This window comes from Schistosoma haematobium, chromosome 4 (assembly GCF_000699445.3).
Source record: "Schistosoma haematobium chromosome 4, whole genome shotgun sequence".
Lineage (NCBI taxonomy): Eukaryota > Metazoa > Platyhelminthes > Trematoda > Strigeidida > Schistosomatidae > Schistosoma > Schistosoma haematobium.
In genome coordinates this window covers 36,725,050-36,745,030 of record NC_067199.1, presented here as the reverse complement: position 1 = coordinate 36,745,030, position 19,981 = coordinate 36,725,050, and the positions used below count along the sequence as shown (strand labels likewise).

Here is a 19,981-nt window from a genome sequence, read left to right as displayed (position 1 = left end):
TAACATATCAATGTGCTGTATATGCTAAAGGTTTTGAACCTGATATAGATCGCCTAGCTTCATCGATTCGAGCACCATTACCTACGAATATCTCTGCAGCCAAGTTATTGGTTGGTGTTCTTCATATTTATTCAACGTTTACTCCTAGCTTTGTACAGATGTTATCTACATATTTTGACGTGGTTTCCAGCAGACAGTTTTGATGAGGGAAAACGACGCTGGGATACACTAAGAAAGGGTTTTTGGATGACGATACTTTTCAGACCTTTATTACTATCTGAAAAATCTATCCTCACGACGGATGCGTCTCTAGTGACGTTAGGTGGGTAATTAAAGCTAAATGGGAAACCTGTTATTTCTATTTTGAGACAATTAAACAGGGACAAACAAGGACACTGTCAGACCCGAAAGAAAGACTTTAAGTATTGTATGGTTGGTAAGATGACTGCAAAAACACTTGTTTGGTGCAAAATTCCATATTAAAACTCATCACCGGAAATTAGAATTTATTTAAAATCTGGCTAGGGCACTTCAGTCAACTACTGCCATAGTTCAGAGTTGGAATTTAGAGCTAGATGCTTATAACTTCATCACTGATCATCGAGCGACTCAAAACACACCTATGCAGATTTTCTAACTCAGTATTCATACATTGGAGGACAACCTAAGGAAAGTGATCATATGCCAATTCAACCACTACCTGTTAATATATCAGGACTTGTAAAGGATACTCTTGAGTACTTGAGAAGTGCCTAAACCGTTGTGAAAACCGTTTGGGATTTTCACTAAAACCCCAGGTTTCCCGAGTTTGGCAGAGTGAGAAAGTACATATCACTAGGTCCTGAAGGTTTTTATGATTTATTGATGAGGTAATCACTCTTTCTACACTTAGATTTGTAGTACTAGAAACTTTTACTCTGCCCATCTGGGAGCAGAGAAAACAAACTCACTTGATGTCAGACTTGCTGGTGTCCTGGACTGTTTTTGATATGTCTTAAATTAAAAAACTCTTCCTCTTGTTCACATGATCTATCGCACAATAAATCTACTTAGAGTCATTGACTTGAATCTTATGAATCACTGCGACATATTCGCGTGAATTACTGTTGCCCACTTATAAGCTCATATTGTCCTTTGATTATTACCGATTCATATTCAAAATGGGTAGAAGTAATTCTCACGAACAGTCGAAGCGTAAGCGTTACTTAACGAGTATTCAGGAAGATAGTCAGTCGTGGAGGGATATTCAACATATTTTTGATCGATTACAGAACCCATTTTACGGATGGAAAGTTTGACATCTAGTCTACTGATATTGGATGCCGTTGTCAATTTACGACCCTACTACATTCTCAAACTGATGATTTAGCGGAAGTTTTCATTCGAACTCTAAAGAGTGCTATCAAATTGATGAGTCCTTGTAATGAAGAAGAGCTATACAAATGTATCGATAAATCCCTACTTTAATATCGTGATGCAGAAGGTTCAGAAATGCATGACAGTGTAGCTAACCTACATGAATTTCGCATACTCCAAAATCATTTAGCAAGTAAAATATGACCGGTAATACAGTTTTACCGAAAAGATGAATACATATCATTTACGGGACTTGCAATTCAGAAAATAGGTGGTTAGATTGTGAGCACTCTTGATTTAAATGTCCATTCGGTTCACAGCAGACGTATAGACGAGGTGAAGATCAGTCAAGTGAGAGCATTCACTTATCATTCTGGCCATTCTGTAGCTAATTCCAATCCTGAAGATAATTCCAAACTTTAGATGGAGAGTTCCAGTTTCAATTTCAGTGATGATGATAATATTTTATTCTCAAACAACTATGCTACACGTGGCATACCAGATAGTAACGACTCTTCAGGTAATTCAAGTGTCAGACAGATGAGAGAAATGAAAACAAGAATGCTGAACGATTGAGACCTTACAGAACTGCAAATTAACTGAGACTACATTTGTGGCGGGCGCGGTGAATAACTAATATGTTCAATGTGAAATATAATTTATTTATGTTGTGCTTGAATCCGTGATAGCGATACATTGCAATTCCATACCATTTACTTCTTATCCGAGTTGTTGCCTATGTCTTGTCGAATTTTTAGTCTTGATAATGTTGTCATTATTTTGATAGACTACCTCGAGTTCACTGTAAAAGAAATAAATAAGAAGCCGGTAAAAAGAGGTGGCATTAACAACAATATTTTGTCGTAAGCTAAGTACTTTAATTTATTTCTAGTATCCCTAGTACCGTGGATCCTGCTCAACTGTGCTAATACTTCATTTTTCAAGGTAGGATCTCCACATATATTGTCTCAATTGTAGCTAATGTTGTTTCTAGTGCTATTACGATTCTTGACTGACATTCAAAATCTGTTAGAACAATAACTGGAAGTATAATAACTGTTTACACTCATCATTGTTATTTTAGACAATCGTAATTAAAGTTTCTGCCAAGTAATCTTTGTTCTACCGCTGATTAAATCTGGTTTCTGTATTCTTATGCTTTCATCCTTTTCTGATTTAGTAGTAAACAATATTCTGTTTAGTTTTCAACATAGGAGTAAACAATCCACCAGCAAAAGACGGGCAGTTAGATGTATCAAGATAACAGATTCCTGAATCTGCAAATATAGGAAACAGTTAAAATGGCTTTTAGGTACGAAACGAATTGACAATGGCTTCGAATTCAAGTTTACCAGAGCTATGTGATAGGGTTGACTGAAACTGATATTTTCTGATATTGCTATAACTTATCACGATGTTTGGATACTGACGAAATTCCGAACCCTCTTCTTAGGAGGTGTCCCGCTCACTAGAAAGCCACTAATGAGTTTTTTCTGATAGATTTTACACTGAAAACGTAGAAAGATATAGATATAGTCCTAGCACCGATGAGCATGTACATTGATGTGTACGTTAAATCGAGTTCTTCAGAAATAAATTATTGTCTTCAAAGGATACGGAAACTTCGACTTCATGTACCTCAGTTTGTAATTACGAGATCTATTAATTCCTATCATTTCATTACGGATGTGATGTGTAATGGCATTGGATCCTAACGACAATCCTCAGGGCTAAACATGAGGTAACTGGGAAAATAGACTTTCAGCATGTAACACTACAAAAAGGTAAATAATGGTGGACGCGGTAAAATTCACTCGAAATTGAAATAATCAGATGGCAATGCTCAGCCTTGTAAGCGTGGTCATTCTTGTGTAACTTATCTCCTTTATTCATACGAAGTACATTGTTCTATCTCCAACCCAAATGTGTTCTACATCATATATTGGTGATATTACGATAGGACGAGTCAATGCAGACAAGGATGTGACCCTCACGTAAGATCCTATAGATTGGGTTGTCATATCTTGACAAATCTTCAACTTCAGGATCAGGCCTAGTACTATAATAATGCTAACAACTAAGTAGATTATAATTCTACAGATGCGCTGTCATAGGCTCTCTTAGAGAGCTTATGGTCAAGCAACTAAAGTTTCTCGATTTTCAACTCCTAGCCCTTCACTTCATCGACCATGATCAACTGCGATTTAATTATATCTACTCTGAAGACATAACAAAGTACGTCAAAGAGTGTCAACAGTACTGGTGTTAGATACAAACTGATATAATGCCGCGAACGGTCTAAATTGTGGCGCGCATGAACATATTATATACTTTCGACTCGCTCCGCTTTATCACTACATTTACTACTTCATTACTATGATACATTGAGTACATGAGCGCCAACTCAATGGAACTAGCATTCAACTAAAGAAGATTCGGCAGTGTTTATGTGTCGGCCTTTCCAACTAACACTTTGTAAGGCGCATAAGCTGGAGTTCAAACTACAGACCACATTACAAGAATTGACAATAAATATATGCCACGTACATTTTTGATTTTTTTTCCAAGACTTCTTTTATTCAGTATATTTTATAGTGCCAATAACAAAAGCTGGGTACCTATGTTTTGTTTTATTTTTTCGAAGTAAAACAGTATACTGATCATGAAGCGAAACTTCATATGCATGAGAACAGGGAATTTTCGAATTTTATTTATTAAGTTGGTCAGACTTTAATTACCTAGCACTATTTGTAATTTTTTGGCGTATTGCATGTATATTGCGCTTGCATACCTAAAATGATGTCAACTGGTAACATGGATTCCATATTATATGAGTACCGAATAAGGCGATCCTCATCAATCGTTTCATGAGAGCTCCTGGATTCGTTCCCTCCTTTATACCATTGTTTAAACCACGAAGTGTAGAGGGGCGATTTCATTTTAGTGTCCATTTATCAGTCCTTCTGGAAACCCTTATTGTGACGATTACCAACGTATACGACATTGCGAAGTTGAAGCAAAGCTATTCACAATAGTCTATTTCTGGAGCACCACCCAAGCGATATGTCTGGTAGATAGCGGAGCTATAGAATGGATAAATATTTATGAAGTATGGTATTACAGTTGGCACACTTACGACTAAGAGCTGGGAATATGGAACTATGCATTCAGCCTTCACAGGTTACCGAAACCCGAAAGCTAATTAAATCAACTGCTCATAATGTGAATTATCTAGTGTCAAGTGCAAGCTCAAGTATCCTTTCCAAAAAACTGTTATTCAGCATTGCATTCTAGGGATAGTATCAGAAACAGATAATTTTAACACTACTCGATTGTTTCCTCAAAGCGCCATCTGAGGCTAGTTATCGCAGAGAACTTGGACACAAGTGTAAGCCAAGTAGTGGACGCAGTTAATGCCTACTCAACTCATCGCTTTATGTGGAGATAACCCAAAATCGTTCAGAACTTTTCAAAACTTGGGCACGGCCCCACCCCGAAGTTCAAAATGTTATGGTATCCCCTCTCTCCAAACAAGATGTCGATTTCCCAGACCAAGTACAGAGGCCAGCAACTGAATGGGTGATGGGGATAGGAAATAAATCTTATGAAGGCAGGTTCAAAAGCTTTTGATTATTCTAGCTGGGCTGTGGGAGAATAATGCGTTATCTGATAATGACAGACAACACGTTAATTAGACCAAGTCACGCCCCACATGAGGATCCTACCAGAACATCAATACCACTCTCCTCAAAAAACCCCTGAAAATCTCAACGCCTGAGAGTGAAATCTCTTGTTTGAACCAGCTGTACCTGATGCCTGCCTTGTAGCTTATTTATTGTTGTCATTATTACGTATCAACTTATCGTTATCCCGCTTATTATCATCTTCATTTTGCCTCCTATTCTTATACTTAGGTCTTCTCACACTGTCTTCAGTACCAATCATTTAACCCATTTATTTAATTCTTGAATCAATCCTAATTTCCTGTTTATTAATTTCTGCATCACAATTAATCAACCGACCCCCAAACTGACAATATGATAGCCTCTGGTATCGAGAAACCCGACGATCCTGAGACAAACGTACTCACTGAGGTAGCGATAAATACAAACCCACAAATACACACAATCAGAATGATTGGAGTTAGTTCAGCCGAATAACTATGCTTCCGCTCATCGAACATCACAAAATGCCTTGAACCGTACAGAAACAGCAAAAAGCGAAGGTAGATAAATCAATCGATCCACATATGCTGATCACAAAAATTTGAACACTAGATTCTCCACTGCTTATTTATTTATCCGATAATGTCTAAGTATCTAATGTAAGTACTTAAATGCTATGAAACCAAATTTAACGGAATTTCTCTCTTTGTAGCTCATTGATCTGAAAATATATGTTTTATGAGATGTTCTAGGAGTGAAATATAATATTATGGACTTTAGGCCAAACCTAGTTGACGAATCCACTCATCATAGAATGAGAGACACATATTTCACTAACTATATTTAACCTTACTTTAGTTTCTAGAAAACATGTTATTAGCCTTTCCCAGTCTACGACTGAAGTATTTGTGTCTCCTGTAGCTATAAGTTACTTGTTTGCTTGACGCTCTCTTGACATCTGCAATACAGTGTTGATTTTTGACGAGAAATGCTACTCCTCTACCTTTATGATCTAAGGTTCTGTCCACAAATGCTGTAAAGTCCTTTAGTTGGATCACGCTTCTAAGAATAAAGTCCACTGAGTCCCATTTGCTGTTACGAGTCCTAAGTTTATGTAAGCAGTTTAATATCCTATCTGACACGAGCTTTAAGACAACGTGCTTGTACAGTGTAATTGCACAAAACCCAGTGCGTTGGAGGCATTTGTCCTTTTTAGAACAGATGCTTAATTAGCTTTTTACTTCTAACTATATGTCACTATAAGAGAACGAAAACGCCTTAATCCTTATAAAATCAGACTTTTGTCGGCAGTGTTTACTCTCCAACACTACTGTGGTGATTCTTACTACCTACTCAGTTGAAAATCTTCCTCTCACCACAAACACTATGATTGAAAATTTTTGTTAAGATTATATAATGTTTTGAATTATTTGAATTGTATTATGAACTAGGAATCCCAGAATTAACGCAATTGAATTAAGAAGTGAGACACAAGCACAAACGAATGTATTGTATTTGGAATTCGAAATCGAGCATTCAAAAAGTACAAAGGTATTATTAATTCGTTCAAACACCACAGATTAACAAAATGTTAGCCTTCAAATAATAAGTTTTGTTTTATAGAACCACTATTTGAATGGACAATAAGAGTGGGTTGTTTGTATTTTTATTTAGTAGCTGCGGGTGTGGGTAATTATGATCACATTTTCTCACTTATTACTTGGTACTTTCGTCTTAATATAAAAATATTATTTTATAGTTTACTGCGTGCATCTGACTCTGAAGATGGCATTTTCCGCTGATCCAGACCACTGTCCAGGTAAACATTTTTAATAAGTAGCCGTTTTTTATCATGCATCAAGATTAAACGTGTTGTTATTTAACCGCATTTTTGTGTTTGAATGATTGGAATACATAAAAGCTGCTCTAAAACATTATATTAGCTATTTCTCAACTTCTTGTTCGCTTTCTTGAATCTGACATATGTTGGTAAATTCGCACTACTCTATAACTGATTTCTCCACAAAACCTCAAGGCAACCGTTGTATGTTATTAATAAACAAATTTCTGTGGTGCATTTTATCGTTCAGTTTGACGGGAAGTTTTTGTATGAGACAGAGACAAATGTTTAGTTTTCCAACAAAATATATTTTATTTCTCACATGACTGCCAGACAACAACATAAAACCAAGACAACGACGTCATCGAAATGCTTTGGGAGATAAAAGATTAAGGAGGATTGCGGTAAACATTTTATATCGTAATAACGGCGAATAACTTTTATACTACTATAAATAACGGCAAACACAAGAACTGTGTCAAGGTTAGAGATAGACTTGTGTATCAGCCCACTGTGAGAATGTGCAGTCAATATTAACGAGCGATTAAGTTGGGTGACCAATGTTTTTTTCACATCTCACACTTTTGCAAGAGATTAGATCTTATGACGATAATCTCTACAGTCAAATAAATTGTGTCGCGATGGGATCTCCATTGGGACCTCCTGTAGCAGACTGTTTTATGCACAATCCGTAGAACAATTGTTAATCGGAGGATATAGATATCTAAATGATACTTTTAATGTCTTCGACCAAGATAGCTTTAATGAAATACTACAAGAGTTCAATAATTGTCATTACTCGATTAAGTTCACAACAGAAGCAAAGTTAAACTCAGAATTTCACTTCCTCAGTGTTTTACTGGAAGGAAGATCATATGGATCTTTACAGCGACCGTTATACAGAAATCTAACCTGGAACGGTGAATATACGAACTTCTAGCTTTTGGTACCTCTAAGTAAGCAGAGAAATTTACTTCATTCTCTATCTTCAAGAGCCAGACAAATATGCACTGAAGACACAATTAACGACGAGCTAAATGTTATCCGACGTACGCTTTTGAAGGATGACTCACTGAAGTTCATTGACAGTGATTTAAAACCCTAGTCAAGTCGGAAGAGCTCTCATGGTTCCGAAGAAATTTCTATCCTTGAACATCGAATTCAAGGGAAATATGGCAGCTGAGATATTAAGGAACAAACTTTCTAGATTCTTGAAAAAGACTAAATTCAGCAGAGCTTCAGACTGTTTTCTCCAGTAAGAAACCCATTCAGAGGTGTGTCGATGATAAACTGCCGCTTTGGGTCATCTTAATATGCACCTACCAGTTTATTTGCCCCTGTGGAAAAGGTTGTATTGGCCACACAATGCGCGCACTTGGTAAAAAAACTTATGAGAACCACCGTACATGATTATCTAAAGGGTTATACAAAACAATCAACGGAACAGTACCAAAACGTATGGTCAATTCAGATCACACCCCACCACACGAATCTGCGTTCAAAATCCTCTACAAAGTAAGAAAAACTGGCTCGAAGAGGTTTGAATGAGGAATTTATACACAGTCGAAGCTATAGCAATTCACAGTCTCGAGTCAAACTCTTTGTACAGAAGAGTCATGCTCGATCCCTTATTCTCCCACGATCTTAGCACCTCTTCCAATTTTACAAATTATAGTTGCCACTTATAATAATAATAATAATACTTATTATTATTATTATTTATCTTTTATTCCATAGGTTATTACTTTATATTATTTTCAAAACCGTTACATAACGTAAACTCTTGGTGACTGTTGATCAATTTGTTATATGATGCAACCTTTTTTATTCAATACTTGAAAACTTTAATCACGTTTAAGTAACACTCTCCCATCTATAAATTATTAATTGAAGATTTTTCGATACTCTCGACTATATTTTGCAACACAACTTTATTTTAATTGAACTGTATTTGGACAACTTTGATGTTTTTGTAAAATCCCTTTATTTTACTGTAGACTACTACGTGTAAAACATCATCTATTAATGCAATTGTACGGCGTCAGAAAATGATATAGTCGAAAAAAAGGACTTTTTCTGAAAAGTCTTCATTTTTATAACTTTTATTTAGTCTGACTACTGTCTAACCTCATTGCCACTAAGTATGTAAAAGTTTCATTGTATGTCAGCACATAAACATATCTATTTGTGGGCTTTTACTGAGGATCAAGCCAAACCAAAAGTGAGTAGAACTAAACTGTACCCCCAACCAACTTTAACTAGTTTAATCGATCGGGAAACAGGGAAAACAAAAGTATAGTTTGGAATAAGAACATGAATTTTAAATTCATTGAGTTATAGTTTATGTTAGTTCGTGACGAGGACCGAAACAAAAAATAATAATGTTATTTTCCAACACTAGTTTTAAATATCATTTTCATACATACATTTTGACGTTAAGGTAGTTTGCACCCTTTGGATAGTAGGCATGAAGTGAATGTAAGCAATGAATTCGAAATAATTAATGAACAGAAAACATCAGTCTTACTCCTTTTGGTAGAGGCAATCGCTATCAAACGTTTCCGACCTGACTAATACATGCAGAAGGAGAGTGTGATTAGCCTTTCCCCATCATGGTGATTGAAGGTTCATCTGATAGCCTTTATTAATTTTCAATTTCATTTCGGCCCTGTCCTCAACCTTTTATCTTTGTTTTTATTTCTTATACAATCCTATTGATGTGGATATATTCGCTTATTTTTCATCATGTTGAGCGATTGCCAAAACACTCATTAATTTAATTACATTTATCTTGGTAATGTTTAACAGTAACTATGACATCCTTTTTACTCTGCATTATTACTTTCCAGTGTATAAATATAAACAGATCTTGACCATGTTCATTCATACATTTTGTGTCCCTATTCTTCTTATTATTATGGTTTTCGTTAGGTTTCGAACATTTATCTAAAATTCACAAACTAAAGTATGTTAAACACTTATTGTTAACCATATTTGTGTTAATAATTGTGATTTTACGTTATATGCAGCTGATGAGAAACCGTGAAATAGAACAGATTCATTTTATTGTTCAAATATTGTTGTTCTTGTTCTGTTTAAATTTATCAAGGGATCTGGTTGTATGAAATACGTAATTGTTTCATTTTGTTTTAACCAATTTCAAACTTCATAAAACTTTCTCAGAAATGTTAGAATTACAAGATATGAAATCATATCTTGTACACTAGTCGGGAGATAGGCGTAGCACAACTTGTAACTTGATGTTGTATTTTATTGTCATTTTTTGACAGGACATAAAACTGAGTAAACACTATAAGGATACATACTTTGTATATATATATATAGTGGTAGTGTCTGTATTGCAAAGTGAACTGCAGCAATGAATTTCACAAATTTAATCAGTGTAAAGTAAGTAATGTGTAAATGAGTGTAAAAAATTTCGAAGTTTGTTTAGCTTATTCTTCGACTTTTCAAATCACTTCTTTCACCATTGATTAAAGATTATTTTGTTATTTGTAAATTTTATGTCATTAATTTTTATTATGTTTGTAATCTATATATTTTACGAAAGTCAATAAGTTATACTATTCACTTGACCAGTAAATATTCATAGTATACCTATATAAGTGTACAGATATTTCGACTTCATTTCGCAACATTTTTTGTCTTTTCCTTCTATAATTTAAGGTCAACGAATTAAATGTTACAGTTGTAATTCTGTTGAAGACAACCATTGTAATGATCCATTTTTTCGACAACCACAACAGACCAAATCATTCCCTTTAGTGGATTGTAATGATTATTGTTTTAAATGGGCTTTTCAAGGTCCAGGTAAACTAAAAATATTTTTCATTATATACTTGTACATCTTTTATGGTTAATTCAAACATTGATATATTTGATACTATTTTATATTATACTGCTTGCTTCAATCAACTCTTAATATATGTGTGATTAAAATACAATTTGTATATTTGTATTTATTAGTAATGAAACTTTTATTGGAATTTGTAAGTGTTAAAATAATTAGTATGTGGATGTATAGTTTAGTCAGTCTGTGGGCTGCTTATAATTTAATTCGAGGTAAATCTATGTTAGTGGCCTGAGAAAAGTAACAATCTAATTACTTAATCAGATAGAATTTTCAGCCAAAGATTACGTAATACACGAGGTAATACGAATTAAGTTATCTATAGTAGGGTGGGGGTTCGTGTTAAAAAACCGCTAGGATGTAGTAGTTGCACGGTGATCTTAATTTTCTGCGTCATCAGTTTTCCAAATGTGTATATGTTATCATAAATTCATATGTTTTAGATCTATTTCAATTAATTTTGTCTGTCATAGTGTACTTACATGCCTTCATAAGATACCTACAACCTCTCGCAAACTTGATTATTGAGATACTTAAGAAGTACTACTATGACGGTTTGTATATGATCCTCCTCTCTTTCAGAAAAACATAAAATACATTCGGCCATCGAAATATATATCATGGGAACAAGAATTGTCGTAAATATTTACGGATAAATATATAGTGACAGTTAATCACAGATTAAAAATTTCTTATACATGTTTTTTGCATATTTATCCATTCCGGGATACTTTTAGTTAATTAATACCATAAGCAATGGTTTATTCATACCATTTGCACGAGCTATTAACTATCCGGATTCAGTAATTCAAAGGATAACTTATTGATTGTTTAAACGAACAGTACTGGGTTCGAGTTTCAGTATGAAAATTAACACTACAATATAGAGAAATCTGCTTGATAAGTTACAAATAAGACGAAATGCTCGTCCCCGATTGCACTACTAGCAATTATCCAATTTTAACAAAGAACAGTTTTAAAAAAATTTGACCTAATAATGTGGTCTAATGAGTTATTTATTTCTGCTTTTTGTTTAATCAGTTTAATCAGATATTTCAAAGATAAACGGTTATTATCTGTTTAAGAAGTTATTGAGATATGTTAAATTACATCTTATCATCATAAAATTGGAATTGTGTTTATTTCAGTAATAACCCATTTGTTCGGTTTGTCAGTTATAATATATTTCAACTTTAAAACTAGCGTATACTACTTGATATTCTTGATTGGTATTCGTAGAAAACTTGCTATGAAGTGTTGTAACGGGTGGATTGCAGGTTGAATGCGCAGCGTTTTATTGATCGATTCGGTGACACGGAAAACACGTACGGACGGCCTAGGGTTCTGATTGGTCCTGCTTCCCAGCCAGTTGAGTCCAGAACACAAGTCCCAGCCTCGGATATATGAATCGTTATATTTCAAACATACTCTGTTTATATACCAACCAAATAGACCACATCGTACCATAAAAATAGAAAGCAACATCTGTACAATATTTAACGAGTGAAATAAATAATGGCCAATAGGGAATGTCCATTTAAACTCCAAGGACATCATTAGACTTAACATGACAATGATTAGTATATTCCTCTGCATCCCTAACAGGAGTATAGTAGAAGAAGATGATGTTTCACACTAAAATTCAAGCTACTTTTATTCAACGATATAAGACCGAAGGTCTATGTGTTAACCTTTTCTATGTATCCTACTTAGTCAAACGAAGGCATATATACATACGGGTACATATATTTGTACAAATACATAATAACTTATTTCCCAACTGACGTTGTTCATTTCAGAAAACAATGACGGGTTTCTTAGTTTCACTGGTTCTAAGCGTAATTTTCTATTCGACTACTTCTATAGAGACGTTTTATTGAATATATGACTCTATGAGTTTATTGTAACATTTTTGAATCCTCTTTATAGTTGAGAAAATGAACAGGGGGACAATGAAGAGGTCTTTATATATATATATATATATATATATATATATATATATATATATATCCGATCTACATCAAACCTCTTGTCATTATGAACTATACGTTTATTATACTCTGACTAATCTGTCTCATTCATTGATAATATACTTTTTCCATACACTATGGAAGTCAAAAATATTCAAAAGAGTTAGTCAAACCCCATATTTAATACATCTTTTTTCTCTCCCATATCCATCCAGATAACTTCAGTTTTTACTTTAACTGGTACATGATACGTGTAATGTGCATGACTTTTTTCAATTTCTATATTCCTTCTTAATAGATTTTATTGTTTTTGTAAATACTCAATAGCAGAGTCTCTGATTACACCACTAAGTGTTCCGAGTTCAAGTTTCACAGATAGTATCAGTTCCCTCAAAATTATTGATACAATTTACTGGTAGTACATTTTACTGATTATCTCTAATCACTAATTTACAGTGTATTTATTATGGAATTAGAACTTCTTTCTCGTTATCTTGATCGGGTCGTCTGACAATACAAAATTTGCCAATGACTTGTTTGTTTATCGAACCAACGATTTTCCCTTAAACAATGACAAAAATAGCCCTGAAAAATGACCGGAAATCATTAGTTCCTCTTATCCCCAGTGGCCAATCAGAAGGTGAAGATAGCGACCAGAGTTGCCTTCCATTGTTATATTGTTCTGTATTTTCCTCCTGACTCAAAACTCACAGGATTATATACTTCAATTATATGGCCACAGCATACATTACAGATAAGAAATCACAACTAAGTCATATGTAGTATAAAACTAAACATTAAGTTTATAATGAATTAACGATAGTCTAAGAACAGTAAAATATATCACAACAGTGAATGTTTACAAATGAAGGCTTAAAATAAGAGTTATATAATGAAAATACGATAAAATATACAATAATTCTCTATGAAACAGTTTTAAAGACTTTATTACTCCCAATTATTGGGGTGAATAAGAACCCGGGTGCGGACAATCGAGCATTTGACTAAAATTTGAGAACCATATAGTAAATAGTTAATTTGAAAAATATCAATCCATCGTCTTAAACTTAACTGTTCCTTTTGCAAATATCAGTCCATTATCTCAGATTTCATTATTCATGCATTTTTATACCAATTGTGTTCCGTTCCCGTTCTTTCTTTATCAATCTTCTACTGAAATACATTTTATGCTTGACCGTCGTTATATACTACTTATATGGATATAAGTAACCCACACCACAGTATTACTTACTAGTAATTTTAAATATTTTATAGTCTATCAATAAATATTAATGCATATAATATTTGTTGTTGTCTTTCTTTCGTTATTCATTTAGATGGACAGAAACATTTAATAAGAAATTGTTCAACAAGTTTAAATATGAAAATGGAGAAATATTTAGTTTGTATAGCTGAATCACGATCATCCATTGGTCATTTATGTTTTTGTAATAAAGATAAATGTAATTCAGCTAATTCAATTAGAAAACAATTTCATTATGCATATTATATTATTTTAATAAATTTAGTTAAACTATTTTATCATTATCGATATATACTACTTATATTACCTGTATTGTATTATTAATAAGTATAATGTATTTATTCATAGCTATACCTGTAGTTATTTATACTAAACTTGTATAGAGAAATTTATGTATAGATTTCTATGAACTTTGTATATTTCTATCTACACATAATCCTGAGATTGTTACGTACTTACTTACTAACACCTGTTACACCTCATGAAGGAGCATAAGCCGCCTACCAGGATTCACTCATCGAACTCTATCCTGAACAATTCTTTCCGATTGTTATTGATTTTTTTGGAATGTCTGTTTCAAAATTCCCGATAGCTGGGATTGTTAAACTATGGGAGTATTCAATAACAAGAAAAAAAAACAACAGAAGAATAAACTAATATAGATCATAATCATAATGGAATCAGTTCACAATGTATTCAATTCAATCATATATACAATAACACATTTATATACATATATGTATATTTCCTTCTTTTTTTTGTATATTGAATTGACAACTCAATGAAAATGAATAATTAGTTTATTACATTCAAAATAAATGATCAACAATTTCTTTCCATAAAAAGGGAAGCATTTGGAAAGAATTTGTCTTATGTAACAGGAAAAGAAGAATACCTTTAAGTTAGTTGATGATGACTATTATTTTCGTTGTTCTTTTTATTTGTTTTTTTTTATTGTAAAGGGAAATAATTAAGAGAGACAGAAAAAACCATTTTAATGAATAATACAATTTGCATTTAGAGTATTTATTATTATTATTATGTTGTACTTGTGTATCTATAAGGAAAACTTTTGCGTTATTTACTAGCAAATCTTTGATTGCAAATTTTTCCTTACGTCTGTTACTCCCAGTGGAGGATAGGTCATTGACTAATTATTGTTCATTCTTCTCATGCATGTCTCCATTTCTTGGTGTAATGTGTTCTTTGGTCTTCCTCTTCTCCTTTGAACTTGAGAATTACAAGTGAGTGTTTACCTTGTGACGCAGTTAGGTACTTTCCTTACTGCTCTTTAACCGACCTGTCTGTCATGGTAGGACATCGAGGAACGATTTTTTCAGCCAGTATAGTTTGATTTGTTCATTACGATAGACAAACCCGACCACCATGTCAGAGTACAAACAACGGTCAGGCTACCAAAAATATGTGTTTATTTACTGCTAAACTATTTTATAACCATTCTTGAAAGAAAAACTAACAAAAATGATATGATTTCTAGAAGTTTACATTGTTGTGCATTACTGATTACTTATTTTGAGGTCAATTTTTCGACATATTGAAATAGGATATATTTAGAAATTGGAATAAGCTGGTTAAAAAAATCCTAATAACTAATTAAGCCTTCATTATTCATTATAATGAAAATTGTAATAATCAATGAACTGTAACTTGTTAGGGCATCAGATAATTTTGTAATTTCCGTTGGAAATATGTTAAACAAGATATTACATGATCCTAAAAACTTTAAACTGAAGGTACATTTAGACATATTACGGTCTACTTAAATGATGTTCTATTATTCAGTTATTGGTTGTTTTTATTTTCAACCTATAGGCATATTGCTTCTAGGGTAATATAGAGGAAAGTATAACTTTTTTGATAACGTTCCCATGAATACAAAACGAGAACTGTAAACAAAAAAAACTATCGAAGGATAGCTCAGTAGGTATTTAGTGTATGCTACTTATGTCTGTCAACATAAGTAGTATGTAACCTCAATCGGAAGTGGAATGCCTGGTAGTAGAAGGTCGTGAAGATCGAATTGAAGAGAACGGGAATGTAAACAGACAGTAATTGTAATAACAATGAAGGAACGATGAAGTTTAAAACAATTGATGGAAGATTTGCGAATCAAGTATTTAATGTATGATTTTTCACATTTTACAAAGGAACTCTATAGTTTCCATAAGCAAAAATGGACGGTGGCTAGCAGTGGAATCGAAAACATGCGTTTAGTTTTATTTGAGGCTCTTCAGCTGGACGTATCCGCATCCCCGAGTTTATGTTTACTCCCTGTATTGAACCCAGTACAGTCCGTTTCAAACATCATCGCGTTCCCCACTTAGTTACTGAGTCCTAATAATCACCTGCTTGTGCAATGTGGCAAAATTGAAATTTACTTGATTTGTTTGGACTGAATAATAAATCGGTTGTTCTCATCAAGTCTTCGTTCATTATGGAAACAATGAACATATCAAAAAACAAAATAATCAACAATTAACTATACTCAATCGGGACAACAAAAAAAACAGTTAGAGGTTACCTTGTGGAAAATACAAATATAAACGACTGAAATAGGTTATTAATTGATTGTTTTGTGGCTTTAAAGCCTGTTGACAATGTAGTTGAAAATATAAGTAAAATCTCAAAATATCACAACAAAAAAAAACTGAAAGATTTGTATAACACAATAAATGGAAGCTTTAAGTTAAAGGACTTTCACGCAAATGTACTGACGTAATAATTTCCAATATGAAGGGTTTGTTACTAAGATAACGTACTTGGTAGGATACTAAAGTACAGTAGTATTGTATCCAGTTTTTAAAAAATGGAGATATTCTACTTTCAATATTATGTAAACGAAGTTTATAGAATAAGAATGTTTATTTTTGTGAAAAAAAGTCGTGTTATAGCTTGGAGGAATTTCGTGGAGATTAGTTCAATTTACAGGGCTGTATTCCTTCACAGATTGGTCTCAGTTGAGTATGTTTAAAAGCTCGAGATATTATATAGTTATTTATTCCTGGTATAAAAGTCAGAAGTGCATATCCATAACCTCACCAGGAGTCGTACCAAGAAACTTCAGATGTCGCTGCAAATACTGAACGATTAGAACCATTGGGTGAGTTTCCAGTTGCACAAGTTCAGCTAGACCAGAAGGTCCTGGTCTTAGTCCATGGTGAAATAGAGGTTGTACATTTCCGGGGAGTCTCATGTAAGGATGAAACAGCTGGTTATCAGTGGTATCTGAAATGTGATTAAAGAATGATGAATACCACCTGTAAATTTTACCAATCTCTACACAACACATTCAATGAAACACCGTATAGTATATCGAGCTACATTAAAAATATGATTATTCGTTTTCAATGTCCTTCGTTAAAGAAAGAATCTGGAAAAATAAGGTCATCCATTTCTCAATGAGTAGTTGACAGTCACTATGTTGCATCAAGCTCATTGTTCAAAAATATTGATAAAACCAAAGGTAGTCTAACAAAATGTATATGTTTGTGTCTTCTTTTCGATGAGGAAGCTTTAGATTTATGCAATCTTCAACTATGTATACACGAGTGGCTTACAAAACCGTTTTTGTTGCTATGGTCCTAGTGTAATCTCAGACTTCTAAATTTGGGACATTCTAACATCGTCCATTAAAACGTATATTCGTTTTGTTGACATACTACCGTTTGTAATCATATCTCATTATTAATCATAGCAACTGGTGGTTATCTACCTTGAGAAATTACATCAAAATACTTCAATATGCCATTCTGTTTTTGGTCCATTAGTCTCACATACTACTGATCTCTCATATTTCTTTATTTGGTTGGTATGGTGATCCATACTGATAAATCTACCAGTTGAAACCCCAGACTAAATCCACACGGCGACCTGAACACGAGAGAAAAGGCGCGAAATATGCGAAGAACACTTTGCTCCAAGGTTAGTTTATGTACAGAAAATCGAGGGTATTTATAGTATTTCAAGTGGCTTTGGGTTTCTGGAAATTTCCTGGGCCCTTCTAAATATTGTAGCAGGATAGGTGAAAACCCATTCAGAAATGTGTCACATGAATTTTCACTTTCTAGATGCTTCTGAGACACCTTCATTGAATACTGATTGGATAAGATGTTTCTCAGCGTTTTCAGGGCCTCTTTGTGCTTTTTTTCGAGGAATTTTCTGGGTCTCCCCAATACATATTCACTCCATAGCTCTTGACAATAAAATTGCCGATAATTTTTATGCGGAATAATAATACTTTTACTTAAGAATGGTTTTATTTTAATCCAGTTATAAACAGAACAAAATGATGGTATTTCTGCTTCTTAACTAAATTCCCATTACACTAAAACACAATTATATGAACGAAGAATATTCTTTTCAATAATTTCTCATCAGGTTCCACTTTTAATGCAGGTAAACTACAATTAATGTTTTCCATACGTCTAATGATCACTATGAGGTTTAAAGATAAATTACCCAGATTAACCACATCTTTCTGTATCTATCAATTCAACTGCTCCTGTAGAGCAAGTTATATTGGCAGATGTTCTAGGGATTTGTATATTCGGGCTCGTGAGTACCTCCCAATGTGGTTAAGCAAAGGTATAGTTTAAATGGTTAACAGCTTCATTTTAGCTCATTTAATTTAGATGGGATATACAGCCAACATAGAGTAATCTTGCGCAATAATATATAGTGTTAATAGCAGTTTACCTAATTCCATCAGATTGAGAATCCTGCAGACGGCTGAAGCAATTGCTATTCGGATCAAAAAGCCGGGGCTTTGCATCTAAAAGAAATATGTTCAGCCGCTCCTTTTACCCTGGCCAACTTGAAGGCCAACTAGTTAATAATCAATTTCATAATATGGTGACGTAATTTGATTAATGTTCATTTTTATGTCCCAAATTCATATTATTATTATTATTATTATTATTATTATTATTATTATTACACTTGATAACCTTTTCCAGAAATTTATTCAGTATCCACCCCTATATACTTTATCTGACCTACTTCATATTATTCTACATATATAAGTAACTTCTGGTTTGTAATTACATTATTCTCTCTCTCACCCCATGTCGACCATATTTATTTTGATCATTAGTTATCTCACAATTCCATTTCACTTATAAACTGATTCAATTTAACACTGCATATTAGTCAATCCCAACATTAACGACATGACAAACAACAATCCTTGATTCACATGTTACAACTATAAATGATGAACTCTGGGTTAAGTCTGGTCAATTTTATGGATTATTAATTTGGAAATGAGATAATTTTAGAACCTGATGAGAAATTCATTGAAAAGAATATTCTTCGTTAAATACAAATTAATTACACAATTCGAAACATCCACTCAATGTAGGATAATGGCTAGCAGTGGAACCTAGGACGCGCGTTTCATCCTATTTGAGACTCGTCATTTGGATGTACCTACATCCCAGAGTTGATGTTTACCCCAAGAATCGAATCAAGTATGGTTCGCTTCAAACGCCATCACGTTCTCCACTTAGCTACTGAATCCTGATAGTCACCTGCATGTGCAATGTGGTGAAATTAAATTGACTTGTTGTTGTGCATCCCAGCTATATCGAGGCAATCCGCACATGTTGCATATATACCAACATCAGACTGATCAATTGCAGTCCTAAATAACAATGGAACGATACAAGTAAAACAACACCAAATCAATTTATTCACTCTATGTTTTTAGATTTTCGCCATAGACTACTGAACATTAGTAAGTAACACAAAAGATAATACAAACCTTTCAGACAGTAATAGTTTCTTTTTAAAATTTGCTTCGGTTTATTTCATGCATATTCTCTGTGTTTTGTTGTACATTTAACTGGGAATATTTTCAGACGACATTTCTAAAGTATTATGTGTAATAAAGAGATCAGAAAGTACCACTGAAAAACAAAAGACGAAATATACAGGTAAGATTAGTTCAGCGAAGAGTTCTCTTTTCGGCGAATTCATTGTCAAAGCTGTACAATC

At 33.6% G+C, this 19,981-nt stretch overlaps 1 protein-coding gene across 1 annotated transcript; it reads left to right on the top strand.

The window, feature by feature from the left end:
• Positions 1–6,661: 6,661 nt before the first annotated feature.
• Positions 6,662–15,470, top strand: MS3_00007976 (uncharacterized protein). The gene is made up of 4 exons (XM_051216315.1): positions 6,662–6,744; positions 6,781–6,840; positions 10,549–10,692; positions 14,040–15,470. The coding sequence occupies exons 1-4, from the start codon at positions 6,717–6,719 to the stop codon at positions 14,288–14,290; spliced, it is 483 nt and encodes a 160-aa protein (XP_051066891.1). The 5' UTR covers positions 6,662–6,716; the 3' UTR covers positions 14,291–15,470.
• The last annotated feature ends 4,511 nt before the right edge of the window (positions 15,471–19,981 follow it).

Excerpts from the sequence above, each read along its gene's own strand:
- MS3_00007976 (XM_051216315.1), top strand. The coding sequence starts at position 6,717 with ATGATCACATTTTCTCACTTATTACTTG. Across the intron at positions 6,745-6,780 it reads ATTTTCTCACTTATTACTTG|TTTACTGCGTGCATCTGACT; the intron begins GTACTTTCGTCT and ends ATTATTTTATAG. Across the intron at positions 10,693-14,039 it reads ATGGGCTTTTCAAGGTCCAG|ATGGACAGAAACATTTAATA; the intron begins GTAAACTAAAAA and ends TTATTCATTTAG.